Source organism: Cajanus cajan, chromosome 6, assembly GCF_000230855.2.
Source record: "Cajanus cajan strain Asha chromosome 6, NIPB_CcT2T_4, whole genome shotgun sequence".
Taxonomy (NCBI): Eukaryota; Viridiplantae; Streptophyta; class Magnoliopsida; order Fabales; family Fabaceae; genus Cajanus; species Cajanus cajan.
Genome location: NC_138522.1, coordinates 46,613,887 through 46,631,158, shown reverse-complemented (window position 1 = coordinate 46,631,158; position 17,272 = coordinate 46,613,887). Strand labels below are relative to the sequence as shown.

The 17,272-nt window shown below is 33.1% G+C and overlaps 2 protein-coding genes across 4 annotated transcripts; one reads left to right on the top strand and one right to left on the bottom strand.

Annotated features, from left to right (window-relative positions):
* Window positions 1-3,993: 3,993 nt before the first annotated feature.
* Window positions 3,994-9,165, bottom strand: RECA3 (RECA homolog 3). 2 transcript variants are annotated; one of them, XM_020378891.3, is made up of 8 exons: window positions 8,949-9,165; window positions 8,078-8,138; window positions 7,681-7,898; window positions 6,532-6,619; window positions 6,053-6,225; window positions 5,195-5,341; window positions 4,949-5,083; window positions 3,994-4,729 (listed from the first exon to the last, which is right to left on the bottom strand). In XM_020378891.3, exons 1-8 carry the CDS (start codon window positions 9,006-9,008, stop codon window positions 4,451-4,453), a joined length of 1,161 nt encoding a protein of 386 aa, XP_020234480.1. In that variant the 5' UTR covers window positions 9,009-9,165; the 3' UTR covers window positions 3,994-4,450. The 2 variants fall into 2 exon arrangements, with proteins under 2 accessions (XP_020234480.1, XP_082933371.1); XM_083077245.1 differs by having other exon boundaries at window positions 7,681-7,809; window positions 8,949-9,154.
* Window positions 9,166-9,604: 439 nt separating this feature from the next.
* Window positions 9,605-14,747, top strand: LOC109814455 (Transmembrane proteins 14C). 2 transcript variants are annotated; one of them, XM_020378888.3, is made up of 6 exons: window positions 9,605-9,862; window positions 11,323-11,563; window positions 13,852-14,019; window positions 14,135-14,181; window positions 14,263-14,303; window positions 14,445-14,747. In XM_020378888.3, exons 1-6 carry the CDS (start codon window positions 9,746-9,748, stop codon window positions 14,533-14,535), a joined length of 705 nt encoding a protein of 234 aa, XP_020234477.1. In that variant the 5' UTR covers window positions 9,605-9,745; the 3' UTR covers window positions 14,536-14,747. The 2 variants fall into 2 exon arrangements, with proteins under 2 accessions (XP_020234477.1, XP_082933372.1); XM_083077246.1 differs by having other exon boundaries at window positions 9,613-9,862; window positions 11,305-11,563.
* The last annotated feature ends 2,525 nt before the right edge of the window (window positions 14,748-17,272 follow it).

Genomic DNA, 17,272 nt, shown 5'->3' with positions numbered 1-17,272 from the left:
GCAATTAGAGTTTTGTATCATTAACATTCATTTATTTCTTGCATTTAGAGAAGTAAAACAAGTAGATTGCAGAATGAGAATAAGGATAGTTATGGAAATAATTTTCTTTTTAATAAGTGATTATTGTACCTAAAATATTGAATTATTTCATCACTTATCTAGCTTGAATTAAGATGTTTAATTTCTTTTTTATTTATCCCTATAAACTTAGGAAGAATCAAAAGGTTGGATAAAGTGGTATGTTGCAAAGAGTTGATGTAATTTTATTTATAAGGTTTTGGATTTTTGTCTTGTAGGTATCAAAGAAGATCAAAGAGCTTAAAGTAGACTCAAAATCGTTTAGCCGTTTGGAGAGAGTTGAGCAATTTAGAGGCAGAAAGTAAGAATTGGAGGAAATCCAAAATTGCTCAGCCGTTTGGAAATGGTTGAGCGGTTTGAATCTAGAGAAGGATGAGAAATCTGACTTTCAGGGGCTCAACGGATTCAAAAGGGTCCAACCATCTGAGTTACTTCACCATGAAGAATTTTTCAAATCGCTTGGTCGTTTTAAAAAGGTTGAGAAAGAAAACAAGGGAGTTAACAAAGGAAGGCGAACATAACAAAGCTCATGAAAGCCTACGAACCTTGGGAACGGAGGTTCTACAAATTTTATTTTCTTCTTCTACTCATTCTCTACGTATTTTGGATCAATTCTCACTACCACGAGTGGTTGATCCTTTACTTTTGTCGGGATTAAATATAAATTATCAAACTCTTATGTACTCCTTTTGATTCATATATATGATGATTTTATTATTTAATGTTAATGATTTTGATTCTGTTCTTAATGCTAAGGTGACTTGATCACTCATCTTTTATCTTTGATTTGGATTTTGGTTGAAAAACATTTTCTAAATCTAGTTTTGAATCAAATCACTTGACAACTATAAAGGCTAGGCATAGATTTGGGGTTGTTAGTTGAATAAGTTCTCTAACTTAATGCAAGATTTCTAATTTTATAAAGAGAGGAATCATTTATTAAGTTAGACTCCTTAAAATATCTAAATGTAAGGAATTGATTTAAAATGATCTTAATGAACCAAATAACATTAAATGATAGAAATTATATATAGATATCTTAGGAGTGCATAAGGGTGAGATTTGTAAAGTTTAATCATAACAGTTTTATAAACTATTATCTTTTTGTGTTACTATCGATCTATTTATAATCTTTTATAATTTCATTATTGAAATTTGAACAACACTATGTTTATAATATCCTTGAATTTTTTTTATTTCAAACTTTTACTAAGATATTCAAAATTATATATAAATATTTTTCAAGTTTTTGAAGTTCAACAACTCATATTTTTTTTATATACTATAATAATTTAGTGCAGTTCCTAAAAATCTTATCACTATTTAGAACACTTGCCTATGCAGACATGATCAATTCCCCAAAGAAACATGCTATCTTTCTTCATATGGAGGTCCACTACATTCATGCTTCTAAATTTGTGTGTTTTTAAATATTTGTCCAGTGACACAAAAATTTGGTTAGAAAGCCTAATTTTATGAATTGAGACACATTTTGAAAAAGTCCTCTTCAAAATAATAATTTTACAATGATTTGAATCCTGCGAGTTACAAGCCATAATCACTTTGACTCAATCACCTTGAATATAAAGCAAGGGCAAGTTTACTTATATAAAATCATCTAAAAGAAATAATATTCCAGCTGGATTTAATCCACCTAAGTTCACAAATTGCTTACTTCTATTAGGCTCTAATGATTTTAGCAGAATATTCTGCTTATGATAATTGCACTCGTCCTACCTCGTGTATAGACTATTTTTTGTGCTTATATATGCAACTATTAGGTTTTCCGCATTACCAGTTCTTTAATTTCCAAAAAGAGAAAGGAAAAGGACAAGTGGTTTGAATATATCTAAAGTAAATGCCGGGAAATTACCATTTATAATACTAAAGATTATGAGACAATAGAGTTGACAAACTAGGAGTTACTACATTAAAAACTTACTTCTTCTGCATGATTTTATTGACTCTATAACTGCTGAAAAATTGGATTAGGTTCTTCTGTTTTTTTTTTCGTTTTTTTTATAATCGAAAGTTCTCAGGTCTAGTAATTCTCAATTCCTTCGGTTTGGAGTCTTGAGATTTTTGCTTTTGTGTGATTCCTGCAGCTTCAGTTCTTCAACTCCAGTATCAGCATTATTTTATTTGCCCGGAGAGTAAGCACATTCCTCTTGACAGCACTCTCTTTTATTGAGTAAAATTTATTAAAAATTAAAATTCACAAGGGAAATTTATTAAATAAAATATAAGATTCACTAATTTTTGTAATTTTAAAATAAATTTTAACGAATAAAAAAGAATATATTCAACGGAGTGTGTCAAACAATGTGATCTTTAAGTATGTATTTAATTATTTGTGAGGAATTAATGAAACAATATAATTAGCTTACCATCAAAGTGAGGGAGTGAGGTTATTCCACCAAGAACTTCTGTTGCTTTATAAGTTACTGCAAGAGAGTTAACATGGTACTGTTTGGAAGCATTGACAAATGACAACCAGTGCTAATTCTGTATCCCCATTCGTCAAATTACTAGGCAATGTATACTAAAACTATTTCAATGGCCAAACCAGAAAAGTGTGTTTCAAAGTGTTAAATATCATAATGACGTACATTGAAGAGAAGCCCATTTGTATCTTGAAAAAGGGAAACCAGTATATAAAATTATACAGAGTGATGATACTTGATCATATAAATTAGATTTTTTTTATTAATAAATTACAATAACATGTTCAACATGTTCATACTATCCTAATCCTCAAACACTATGTCCAATTTATCCAATTTTTAGACTCCGATAAATTGGATATAATTTAGTACTTTATATATATATATATATATATATATATATATATATATATATTACTTTTCTCTAATTTATTGTTTTAATAATTACAATATAAATACATATTTTTCCTATATAATGTATTCTAATCTAACTAACATTTATTCAATTTTTTATTTATTTAAGCAAATTCAATTTTTTGAACTAATTAAATTAGATTAATTATATGACAAAAAAATAAAAATTAATTAATGTGTGTGCTTTTATCTTCTCCGTTAAATTAAATTTAAACTGCAATTTATTTTAGATTTTTAATAGTTTTTTTTTTAAATTTATTGCTATAATAGTTTTATTATGAATATATCTTTACTTACTTTCGATTCTAATACCTAATCAATGTACTGAATTTGGTATTTGATATTTTTGTATAAACATTTTTATTTTTTTTATCTAATAAATTTAGTATGCCCATTTTTTGAGAATGTAAAATCTCTCTCTCTCCCTCTCTCTCTCTCTTTTCTCTTTTGTAATAGTGGGTTTAAATTCAATCCAATTTTTTATATATAAAATTTCAATGTATCCTTATATCTAAACTGTTTTAGATATTGCGTTAAATTAATCTCTAAGTTCTTATAGTTTGTTAAATTTTTAATTAGATCACTATAGTTAATTTTTTTAAAAAAATTATAATTTAAAAAACCTTTTAATTAAATCATTCACTAGCACTGTTACATTTTGTTAGTTGCTGTCGAATAGTATGACATGTCAATTACCATTTAAAATGGTAATTGCCCTTTTATTCTCATCTGTTTTAAATACTTCTAATTACTATCTTTACCAAAAAATAAATACTTCTAATTAAATCTCTAATTTTAATATGCAAATACTTAAGATTCATCATGTCTTGGACCAAAGAAAATAAAGATTCATAATGTCTCAATGACTCATTCGATCCCCAAGCTATTCAAGCCAAATTTAGAAGCTATTTTAGTCCAGTCTTTAGCCCAGTCATAAACCAAATTGGGTTTATTTTTAGAGAAATCGTTCGATTAATAAAAATGAACCAAGTTTAAGAACAAGTGGCAGCTTTCTGCCGTCTAGAAACACTTGTCCAAAAATGCCGAAAAAATGATATACAAATCCATGCAACAGACTCAGGAAAGGCAAGGGACCACTTGATTCGAGAAAAATATTTTTTGCTTTCATTCTGAAGAATCTATCCTGAGAATTAAGGACAGGGGGACAAGAAATGAAAGCAGTTCATCATTTACATTACAGTTCCATAATGGCACATTTCTTTGACAAATGAATATAACCACCATTCCTCAGCAATACACAGGAAGGTGTGTCAGATGGTTCACAAGAGCAATCAAATTTCTCATTTGGTCGGGTGAATTTGCAGCATTGCATGCCTAGATCCAAGCCAATGAATATTCCTGTAACTTAAAATGCCTTATGCTCATCTGAAAAATGGTTGATACCCACTGAAGGCAATATCAATGCCTTTGATAACGTGTTGCCAATGCTCAATTGCATAAAGTCTGCCAAGCATACCATTGAAAGAGATTTGGCCTAGTAAATCCACCAGATTTTAAAAATAAAGTCTTCTCATATCCCTAACCAACTGGTCACAAATGGCATCATTTTTTGCCAAAAACAGTTCAGCTGCTTCCCTACTATCAAAAACATTCCCTTCAATGAAGTAGCTTCCCTCATCTTGCACAATGACTCCATGTTCACAAGCCAAATCTAAGACCTCTGACTCATGGCAAAAGCCTCTTCCAAACTTGATACCCAGTTCAGCCCTTTTCATTGCTGCTGGTGCTAGTTTGTTTTTTACCACTTGCGCACAGATATGAACACCCTCTACCTGAAGCACCAGATATCAAAAGAGAACAGAGAATGAAAACAAGATAGGTGTTTGGAAAAGAAAGCGAGAAATTGGGTAACTTTTCAGATATTACTAAACAGAAATAACATACAAAAGAAGCATATTAACGGTGGCAGGTCTGAGAATGAGAATTCCTCCTCAACAAAGTAATTTAGTCTACCCAGTTGGTCATAGTCCCAACAATACTTAAGAACTAACCTTATCCTCAGTTTTGATCAATCCCATTCTTGAAAGTCTCAATCGAACAGCTGCATAGAATCTCAAGGCATTTCCACCACAAGTGACTTCTTCCACAGATCTACATTCCTTATCTGATTTTGGACTCAATCTAATCTGTACATGAAAGATGGTATTGAATGATAAATGTAATTGTTTGTTGGTATATCTTAGTAATTGGCATTCAAACTACTAGGTGTACAAATGTTCAAGTAATAAGGCAACAACCTGATTAATGAAAACAATGAGAGTTTGAGAGTGAGATAATGAATAATGAATTTTCCGCAGAGCTTGAGTCATCATTCGTGATTGTAAATCTCGCTTAGTGCTAACTCCTAATTGATCAAGTTCGCATTTGGGGACAAGGGCAGCAACCTGAAGTGACAAAATTACCTTAAATTCATGAGTTAAACAAAAGATGAAATGCATTCATATATCTATAAAATATCTCATAATAACAACTGTTGGATCTTAAGAATATTTTAGAGTATTTTGGATGACCTCTTAGGAGTGACTTTGCATTTCATTCGTTTCTTTACGTTATTAGAATTAGAAGTATAGTTTTAGAATAAATAGGAGATGGAGTTTTGTATTCTATATAACATCGTATCAATGTCAATTTCAGAATATTCATTGGCTTATTCTTTCTTTTCCTTCTCTACCTAAATCCTACAATTTCAACAAAATGATAGAAAGCAATGAAAAAGAATAGGAAGATCCCAAAAGCTAATCTAAATACTTTGATGAAAGTTTGTTACTGCTGCAATTGGGGGCAAGGCTCTTATCTTGATAGTCAGGCACTGATTTTGGATCTCATGACAGATTCAGTGCAGATGAATTTCAAAAAAATGTCTATTTTGCTAAACTAATGAGAATGTCTCCTCTATAGAGATAATTTTACATTTGGAGAGAATTTTCTTCTCCTTTTCTAGAATGATGAGGACTTTTAAGGCATGCTCAACACGAGTTATCAGAATAAGAGCCAACATGATATGATTAAAGGCAGTGTAATCTAAAAATCCACCTCACTGAATCACATCCTCATCCAATATACATAGGTTTTAGAGATAAAATACAGTAACTTACACTATCAATCACAATCACATCTACAGCTCCACTTTTTGTTAATGTATCCACCATGCTTAACAAATTTTCAGCACAATCAGGATTTGATACAAGAAGGTTTTCAGTATTTACGCCTATTGATTCCACAAGTGAGAAGTCCAATGCATTTTCTACATCAAGATATGCACAATATCCTGCCAACAGAATAAATGGAAGCTATTAAATTGACAGAACACAATAAGGTAAACAACACCTCCAACAGAAAAAGGGCACTGAGTGAAGAGTATGACTGAGCATCTTGCATGTGTCAATTGACAATAAATAACACAAATTTGATTAAACACTAAGCAAAGATATGCACTAAATGAGCATGTTAAAGGCTCTATGTCAGTATACAGTTATGTTTTTTTTCCCCGATAAAAAATAAGTACTAATTGAGATCTTATTTATATACTTGAAGTGGGTCCAAAAAGATGAAATACTAAAATTCTGATAAGTACCTCCAAGCTTTTGAGCCTCTTTAATAATTTGAAGTGCAAGTGTAGTCTTACCAGCTGCTTCTCGCCCATAAATTTCCACAATTCTACCCTAAAATGTTGAAATGAAATACACATTAGGAAATTTGTGAATATGACAGGGAAAAAAAAATCCTACACTAGAAGTAAGAAACATCATTTGCAGCCAAGCAAGTCAAGTGCCCATCAAGAAAAGGTTGATCAACCCAAAACCATACTATTGATAGTTGACCAAGCATTGAAGTGCTGTATTTCAAATTTAAAGTGATCACCTATCATCCCATAGTTAAGATCTGGGGAGAGTGAAAGAGTATATCTAAAGAAGAGAAAGGCTGCTCTATAGAAAAAAAAAAAGAAAAAAAAAAGAAGGAAATGTTATCTGTCTACTTCATGTGGTTTGCTGCGTTAAACAGCTGACTTATTCTGACATTGAATAATACCTAAATGTCATTAAGAGGCATAAAGAAAGATTCTCTTTGGCTGCAGAAGGTTCAAAGTCTGAATCATATGGGTGTTTCAAGAGACGAAAGCTGAGATGAAAGAGGGGGAAAAATAAAACCCTTACAAGAGCTAAACTAGAAAGATCTTCATGGCTCCAGCTCTCCTAAATATGGAAAATCAGAGTGCTTAAAATTATAAACTTTCTAACTTCAGTAGAAAAGACCTTCATTTAGGATACAATATAAAAATAAAAGACGGATATTAAGTGGGAAAGGGAACTAGGTTGATGAAAAGAAAGAATGGCTAGTTCTATTGGGGAACTTATGACCCCTTGATTCCTTGTCTGAATATATCTGTCTATAACTAAATATCAATACTCAAAACTTTTGGTAGCCAAACTCAACCTGAATTATTTTCCTGTTAAAGCCCTATTGCTAATGTTTTTTCAGGCTTCAGTTTCATATTAAAATTGACTAGTACAGAGCATTTTGAGGCCATCTAATTGTCAGAGAAGAGCAAATATATGTTCTAGTGCTACTGCTACACAATTTCACCAGGTCATCCACCAGGAAACAGTTGCCAGTGAGCACATGATGATACATATCCCCATCTTGTGGATGTGCAAAACATTTTCTAACACCAAATAATAATTGTCTAAACTCTAAAAAACAGATGCACAAGCCCCATTGTCACCTTTGGTAATCCTCCAACTCCAAGAGCTAGGTCGAGCTTCAAGGATCCTGTAGATATCACACGAGCACGGCGTACACCAAAAAACTTCTGCAGAGATAACATAGATTCCTTGCTAAACTCGCTAGCAAGCTGTGAGACAGCCAAACAAAGTGCATTATTTTTTTCTGCTGCTCTGACATCATCATGGATCGTCTCACATTCTAAATCTGAATCTTCAGCTGAAATGCTTTCAATGTTATTATTAACACATCATTCATGATTATTTTGAAAACATAAGCACCAAGAATTCTCAAAGAATAAGGATAAAAGAGAATGATGCCCACAGAAAAATGCTAGCAAGAGTTCATGTTAAATAGACTCACAAACACCCAAGTACATTAGGATTTAGGAGACATACCTGTAGAAGAAAGAGTGCAGGCATTCCTGCCAATCCTAGTTATTATTTCCCTACCTTCATTCTGGGAAAAAAAAAAAAAAACAGACATAATTTATCACAAAAGTAGATGACAATTATTTAGGCAACACTCATGTGGGAGGAAAGAGAAACATACGAACACAATAGAAAGAGACACAAAAAAAAATTTAAAAAAACAAAAAAAAATGAATTAAAATGCGTTTGAATATATAATATTGGCACAAAATACCTACCGCTAGAAAAGAAAAGAAAAATAAAAAAGGGACTAATTTACACAGGAAAATATGAGTGCATACAAGATCAATATTCTTCTCCAATGTAGTTTATTCCATACTCAAGACCAATATTTGAACTCCGAATAACTTGATTAAGGAAACAGTTGCAACCAATGTTGGCCACATATCCAACCATTAAGTATAAGTTTCAATTAATTAAAACAAATTAACATTTTGAAAGAACATCTAATCCTGAAACGACATCAGACTCAAAACAATTAATTGAACTGTCAAATCGAATCCATAAATCTATTCCGTCAGGAGCAAAACCGCTTGAGTTGGGTAGGAGTATTCTTCTTCCAAGTACATGACACAACATACTCAAAACTCGAAGGTGAGACTATTGATTAAGCTGAATAACCTTACGCAACCACACTAGTTATGCGTGATGGGTGGTATTTTGTCTTCTAATTTAACATAAATTGAAAAGTAGCCACTTTTCATATTCAATAACAGACGTTTATAGTGAGCCTATGAATGTAAAAGAAGTAGCTGTTGGTAAACAAAACATGAGAGAGTGCGAGGTTTTGGAAAAAGTAATGAGAATGAAAGTGAAGCGTATATATAGAGAGAGAAACCTGGAAGAAGGGGGAGAGAAAAGGCCTAGCGAAGATATGGAGACGAGGGAAACGAGTCATTTCGAAGAGACAGAGGAGGCGCGTGGTGGCAGTTGCGACTTCATAAACATTTGAGACAGCACAGCACAAAGGTAGCTTATGCTGAGGATGTTCTTCGAAAAGGGTTTTTGGCGCTGAGTGAGTGAGGCAGCCACAAACGCAGAAACGGGGCGTTCTCACGCTCAAAATTTAAGAGGGTTAATATTTTATACATAGAATAAATTCACCTATTTTCATAGCCATTTTTTACTTTTTTTTCTTGTACTATCTGTCAAAAAAAAAATTGCCAAGCAGTATTTTAAATTTTTCACCACATTATTTCTCTCTCTCTCTCTCTCACAAGACTTATTGTTACTCTTTTACTTTTCTTAATAATTTATAAATGAAATTTGTGGCATGAAAAAATATTACTACACTTTAATTTTCGATTCATTATTAACCGATTAAAATTCACTTTTTTATAAAATAATAATTATAAAATCAACAATTTTAAAATATCTAACATACAATTAGATAATATTAAAATTAAATTAAAAAGATATGTAATATTTTTCTTTTAAAAAATAAAATTATTTGTTTTTTTAAAATTAAAACTATGGACCATATCGGGTCTTGGGTGGTGGAAGCGTTGACCGGTCTTTCCCACCCCACGAACGACCCTTCTCACCTCTCTCTCTCTCTCTCTCTCTCTCTCTCTCTCTCTCTTCACAATAAAATCCGATTTGCGTTTCACAGCACACCAAATCAAAGTCAGAGTGATGAGAGCAGACATGGCGGCGTCTACGGCGATCTCTCAGCTATCCTGCTTCTCCGCCGTTCACCGTAGCTTACACCTCCGCCGCCGCTCGCTTCTATGCCCTTCCCCTCGCTCCAAGGTCTTTCACCTCTTTTTTATTTTCAATTTCTTTTGTCACTGTCTCTTGTAACTCATTAGGGTTCCCGTGTAGCCACAATTGCGTGAACCTAGCACGCGAACGTAGAAGGTACCATATAGATCTAAAGCGGCGCTTCCTAAATCATACGTCGCCAACGAAAGTTTAAACTGACAGTCGTTGAAATAATTTAACTGAATTCTTGTCTCCAGAAATTTATGTCCAATTAGACGTTGTGTTAGAATCACAATTGTTATCTAGATTCTCCGGGAGGAGTTTCGTTCAATAAAATGAATTGCCCCACTGTATACATTTCGTGCATGTTTGAATTAGTTCGTGTTATTTGCGGCTTGTGGATAATTTATTTTATTGATAGTTTTTCTCAATTAGGCTTTCCCAAACATGATTTAATGTCGAAGATATTCATACAGTCGGTTTTTTCTGATTTTGTTGCTTTTAGTCGTTTTGTATTACTGGAAAAAGAGAAGCATCGTTAACATAAACCCATTACAATTATGAATTCCATAAGAAAAATAAAAAAGCTGCCTGTGGTTACCTTAGGCAATTTTTTTGTGATCACCGGAAATATTATGAGCAGTCTCCTTCATATGATGTGGTTTTTATTTATGTATTTATTTTGATATGGATCTGTGACAGTTATTATTATTATTGTGTGTGTATCGTGTTCCTCTTGTGACTTGTTTCCTTTTGGCATCATTCTGCCCTCTACCTTGGGTTCCTTCTAAGTTCTATCTGTTGACTTTATTGATGTTGAGCACATGGCACGAGACACATAATCTACTACTTTCAAATTATGTATAGACATGTTTCTCTGCAAGTACTGGAACGGAAAGCTTTATTGAACAAATATGCTTGTATTACACAACTTATAAGTATGTAAGGAAGTGCTGAAAATTTATATGATCACGTATTCAAGTTGGCCTTAATGATGATAGATTGACATGTTTCTCCACATTTTGGGGAAATTCATATTAAGTCTATATGCTTAAACATATCTCTCTTTTGAATAACACAGCATGAATAATATGAGCATGTTTGGGAAACATAATTTCGGCTGTTTTTTTTTTTATTTTAAAAAAAGCTGGATGTTTGAAACAACAGCTTAAATTTGTATTTTTTTTTTCTGAAAAATAAGATGTTTTCTTTAATTTGAAAATTTGTAGCTTATAATTATTTTTTTAATATTTTTTTATCTCTCACAACTGATTTACTACATAAAAGTTGATTTTTTGTTGTATCCAAACAAAATTCAATATTTCAAAATTGCTTTTTTGGAAATTTACTCAAAAATTCATTCCGATTATAATTGATTATACAATAATTGATTTTTGCAATAATCCAATTTTCACAGCTTTCCCAAACACACTATGTTTCTGTTTAATAAAAGTTTGCTAGAGCAATTATTTGATATTGATACTAAACAGGAAGCATATCTAATATAGTTATCAGTTGTTATGAGTCTGGAGAGGCATGACACAGATACTGCTGGATCTGATACCAAAAATACACTAAGTTATGCAGCTGATGTGTCAAAGCTACATGTCCAAGAAAAGCAGAATTCATATTCAACAAAAGACAACCATGATGCAGAAAAAGTAGGGACTAAAGAGGCAACTCAGGAAACTGTCGGTCAGCCAAAAAAAACTGCAAAAATTCATGACTTTTGTTTAGGCATTCCCTTTGGTAAGTGTTTCCTTGTTAGAGAATATGCATGTTAGGCAACATTACTGTTTAAGTTATAACACATTTCACTTATAATGTGCTTTGTAGGAGGGAATGTAGGGGACAGGGGTGATTCTTTTCTTTAATTTTACATTTCTTGGTCAAGTAATGTTATTGTTCCTCACAACCTAAACTATTCTTTCCAATGATGGTTAATGAAAAAGGAATCTTGGTCACTAACCACTGATTTGGGAATACCATGCAGCCTTAGCACATATCTTGAAAATATCTCAGTGACTCTCTTGCATATAAGGGTGCTTGAGTAACAAAGTTTTAGTAGCCTGTCATCAATACAAATAGAATGGCCTCATAGCCTCTCAAATTAGTTACACCCCATAATGAAATCTAAGGAATTGTCTTCCCAAATCTGTTTTGGAATCTCTGGCAGCTGTTAGAATCCAGAAGGTGTAGCTTCATATTTGTTTCTTTAATAGACATCACAGGACCTCACAAAATCCAAGTGCTTCTCTTCAGCCAATCGAGTAGGCATGGTAACGGAGTGGGTTTAGCTCTCTTTGTCCTCATGTCTGCCAAGGATGGGACTGCTTAAGTTTCCTAAAAGATGTGATGAAACACTTTCATCCTTTCTGTCGAGACTCTCCAATATGCCTTTATTCTCCTCCTTGCTTGAAATACACTTTTGCATACTAACATTGCAATAGTCCCTGTAATGCCCCTGCAACAAAAATCTCTTGGTCAACAGTCATCGAGTCCTCTCATCCAATTCCTCCACTTCTCATGTCATCATCAATAGCAAATGTGTTTGGGGGTTTAGAGTTGAAACACAATGTCTGATGCTGAGCTGGAAGCCACTCATGAAATACCCAACTATGCTCATTTGAGGATAAATGAGCTCAAAAGCCTTGATATACTTTTCTACCATGCCAGTTACCTCAAATGAGAGGGTTCTTCAGACGGATTCTCAAACTTCCTTCCTTGGTAACAATCAATATAAGCTCCTTTGAACTTGTCTCATGTTAAGCTTTTCTCTGTTTCTTGAAGGAGATTATACCACTATATAGTTGAACCTACTATTCTCAGTCTCGCCAGTTTTATCTTTACTTCCTCCAGTGTATTCTGTACATCAAATTATATTTCTGCCCTGGTGATCCATCTCACCTGATCAGTCCTTTCAAAACACCAGGAGATCCATGCCTTCACCTTATGAACTGACATCCCATACTTGTTCTCTGTTCTTCTTTATACAATGGCTGATGGCTGTTTACCAAACAACGTTGGGACTCCCTCCATATTATCCCCTTGACTAGGCTATGCATGCCTTTTCCAATCAAAAACGTAACCTCTTGAAATAAGAACAGTGCGGGTTCTCCATCATGGCATTAATAGAGGCCTGGAATTAAATCATTCCCACCTTGATAGAAGCCTGAAATTCCCCCATTCCCTGCACAGTGTTAGCTACTTTGACTTAAGATCTCCACCCTATGAGACAATTTTGGCAGCACGAAGAACCTTGCTGTCATCTTCATTCCATATTTCCACCAATGGTCCTTCCTCTAATCTGGCAGGTTGTACCAATGTTGGGATGCCAATCTAAGATTAGTGAGAAAAATTGTAAAGTGTTGTCCATTAAAAGAGCTTGGACAGAAAACAAGAGCCTAAGGCTCCTTTAGTGATTGTATTGCTGCCTCAAAAATTTCAAAATCCCCCATATCCCCAACAGCCTGCAACTTCCTCTTCCCCTTTTAACTAACCCATCTGCTCTCAACAGTGCCTAACCAACTATTGCCAGCTCAACTTTCTGACTAGCTCCTGCTAACTAACTAGCTTCTTGATCTCTCTTCTTTCTCCGGTAGTATTCTTTCTAGACCCTTGCTCCATCTCTGTTATTGTTCATTAACTGTTCTGTAACTGAACCTTGGGTTCTAAGAACTGGCCTAAAAAAAGGCTTGATATAGGCTAGTTTCATAGATTATAGCTTATTGAACTTTTTACATCTACTAGTTAGCTTAAAATGGAACATTTTGTTGATCTGGGTATGGTATTTGTGGGTGACCTTTTGTTTGCGACTTATGACAATATGGAAATGTGGTAAATTATTACACAACTTATAAGTGCATAACGAAGTGCTGAAAGTTTATATAATCAAGTATTCAAGTTGGCCTAAATGATGATATATCAAGTATTCAGTACAGAAAAAAAAAAAAAAAAGTTTACACCGTGCTCTAATAGGAAATTATCCCCACGCTGCCCCTTAAAGATGTCATATCTCATTTTATCTTTTGTTGTAGGTGGGTTTGTTTTAACTGGAGGGATTGTTGGATTCCTTTTTTCACGGAGTCCTGCAACACTGAGCAGTGGTGTGCTCTTTGGTGGTGCTTTACTTTTCCTCAGCACCCTTAGCTTGAAGGTTTGGAGGCAAGGAAAATCGAGTTTACCATTTATTCTTGGACAAGCAGGTACATGATTCTAGCAGCGTTAAAATACATTGGTCTTGGGGAAAAACTACTTAGAAGCTGCAACATAATCTTATTTGGATAATTTGTATTTATGCTCTTTTTTCTTATTTTGCAGCATTGTCAGGGCTTCTTATCTGGAAGAACTTCCAAAGCTACTCATTGGTAGTACATCTATTTTTACAAAAACTGTCCTTATGTTGTGCCTCATTTAATTGTCATTCTTATTTGCTTTTCTGGATGCAGGCGAAGAAAATATTTCCAACTGGCTTTAGTGCCATTATAAGGTATCTAAATGCATTGCTTTTATCATATTTAATTATATTTTGGTCTTTAAAACTGATATTTGTTCTTTTAGTCCCTCCGGTGTTAGATTGTACCAATTTTGGTCTGATTCCTTTATGCCTGCGCGAAATTTTTGTTTGCAGTTCTGCAATGCTCTGCTTTTATTTATATGTGCTTATCTCGGGAGGAAATCCACCACCCAAGAAATTGAAGCCATCTGCCAGCACTGCATGATGAGATAGTTAAGGTTATCCTATAGAATATGGGGATATAATATCTTATTTTTCTGTGAATTGCAATAAGGTTGTAAGCTAATTATAATTTGGCGTAGATGCTTTTGGAAATAGGTCAGCCACGAGGTACCAATGTGATTATTGCGTTAGATTCCTAGGCATTTTGTGACTAATAATATGAAATTTGATGGAAGAGCTGATTTGCTTGTTACAGCTACATAGTGTTGATACTCTGACTACATTTCGATTTTTTGGTAGCAAGACCTCGTGCATTTACATTGCTCTGGAAGCCCCTTCCAGAGATCCCAATGTAGTTTCGGGTCATTGAGATGATATTGATTGGGCGTATCCTAGATTCCTAGGCATAAGGTCACAATTGGTCGTATCCTAGATTCCTAGGCATAAGGTCACACCCTTTTGTGATTCATGCCACCGGAGGAAGTAGCCTATGTCACCATACCTAGGTGTCTTATGACATTCCTTGATCAAATCTGTAAGTTATTTTATTTTATTTATCAAAGCGGAACCCATTTTCTCATAATTTCTATCATTTATATTTTGTTCTATGTAGATCAAAATGTACTTTCAAGGTTTAAGATGGATCTACTGATATGAGAACCCAACATTATAGTTCACTACTGTTAGCAACATGCAACAATACTTTTACAAGAAAACTCACTATATTTTACTTAAATTAGTTAATAAATACTATGTTAGTCAATTAATTTCATTTATAAATTGAAAAGTCAAATTTCCCCGTTTCCTTCAATCTAATAAAATTTGTGTGCAGTGTGAATATACATAGGCATAACTTACACTTTTCTTCCCGTCCTAAAGAGTGTATTCTATTAATAGCAAGCTACGCCTTTAGAAGGATTAGGCTGTTGAAAAAATAACTTACATAAGATATTTTAATATTTTAATTATAGTCTTTAAAACTGACGTGAAGTGGTAATTGGTGGGTTGGCTGGCTGGTGTAATACAGTCGGTTTTTCGGATGAATCACTAAATCGGGATTTAGAAACCCAGCCGGTTTTTGACAATCTACTGTGCGTCTTACAGGGAAAAACAAAACAGTAAAAAAATGCTTTATTTAAGGTTCTATTGACAACTAAACCAACGTGATTAGATGATATAAGTATAACTAAAATATATTTTTTATACTGTCATTCATTTAAAATTATAACTTATTACTTGACAGAGCGTCGGTTTGAGTGAGTTAATTTTTTTAGTAAAAATATAATAAAGTTATGGTTGGCAGGAATCAAGCCATGGTGCTAAATGTTGAGAATGGTTTGCTAAACCCTTCAAGTTGTGCTGAAAGATGTCTTATTTTAAAAATAAAAAAAATTAATTCGTAATTAAAAAAATTAAAACTTTTAAGATTAACCAAAATAATGTTTAATTGGGCATGTATTTAACAAGTTTATCAATAAAAGTAAAATAAGTTTAACAATAATAAAACAAGTACACAATTTTTTAGTAAATAAAAAAATTACAAATAAAATATCATACATCAACATCAATAAATAAAAATTAAAAAACATGTAAACCAACTTGACAAACCAACCCATCATTTAAATCATCGGACTATTAAGTTGAATTATATGGATTGGAAAGTTGAAAAATATAATCTAATCTTATTCATTTGAAATAGGTTACGGATGTGTTTGAATACTTATCCACATACATTTTCATGCACTCAAATGGAAAAGCATGAGTATGGGTAGATTGAGTTGAACGTACGTTTAAGTGTTTAACTTTTCTAAATAGTAAAACAAACATGCACTACATGGGTCTATCATTTGAGTTGAATCCATTTGTACACCCCTATTCTCCCTCCTCACTATGTAGTTACCTAAAAGAAACAAGAGGGTATTATATTAGGTTCTTGCATTGTCTATGACAAGTGTTATGTACAACTATTGAGAATTAAGATTAACCTTACACTTTATCTCATGAAAGACATGATGCTCGTTATGGATTAGCTGAAATGATAATCAAATTCAAATATGACAAAAAGGAGGCTAAGAGGTAAGAGAAAAACTTGCCTATGCAACATTCTATATACCTTCATTTACGTCATGGAGCAAGAAACTAATACAATTATGCAAGATACACTATTATATACATCTCTTAGTGACACACAAGTAAATTACATATTTTCCAAAATTTATTTGCAAATTTGAAATTTATAACTTTAAGATGGATCTTCTGGTCGAAAAACAACGTCGATGTAAACGTATAAGTGCACTATTACGTGCAGGGACGGAGCCAGGATTTCAATACTGGGGGTGCCATATAGGGGGTGCCATATAGTAATATACATATGAGTTTATATTAAAAATATGAGTTTATATTAAAAATAGGGGGTGCCATATAGTAATATATATGTATATAAAAAAAAATTAAAATTGTTGGGGGGGCCGTGGCACCCGTAGGTCCCCCCTTGGCTCCGTCCTTGATTACGTGGTAGTAATTCTAATTTTCCATGAATTTTTTATTTATTAATTAACGATGGAACTTTACTTTTTTTTTTTTGAGGATCGACGAATTAAATGATATTTTTGTTCCAATTTTTTTGTTTCTTTTTCTTCCTCTGAATCACACTTTTCCTTGTCATAATGGTTGATTTGTTATTAGTATCAATTATAAAAGTCACATTCTAGATGTATAAATGGCTTCTCTTTCTTGTGTTCATACTTTTTTTACTTTTGTTTCTAATTTTTATTTAGATA

Coding starts and splice junctions, on each gene's coding strand:
- LOC109814455 (XM_020378888.3), top strand. CDS start 9,746: ATGAGAGCAGACATGGCGGCGTCTACGGCGATCTCTCAGCTATCCTGC. Junction 9,863..11,322: donor GCCCTTCCCCTCGCTCCAAG/GTCTTTCACCTC, acceptor TATCTAATATAG/TTATCAGTTGTTATGAGTCT. Junction 11,564..13,851: donor TTGTTTAGGCATTCCCTTTG/GTAAGTGTTTCC, acceptor CTTTTGTTGTAG/GTGGGTTTGTTTTAACTGGA.
- RECA3 (XM_020378891.3), bottom strand. CDS start 9,008: ATGACTCGTTTCCCTCGTCTCCATATCTTCGCTAGGCCTTTTCTCTCC. Junction 8,139..8,948: donor TTCTCTCCCCCTTCTTCCAG/GTTTCTCTCTCT, acceptor TTTTTTTCCCAG/AATGAAGGTAGGGAAATAAT. Junction 5,342..6,052: donor ATGTGATTGTGATTGATAGT/GTAAGTTACTGT, acceptor TTGTCACTTCAG/GTTGCTGCCCTTGTCCCCAA.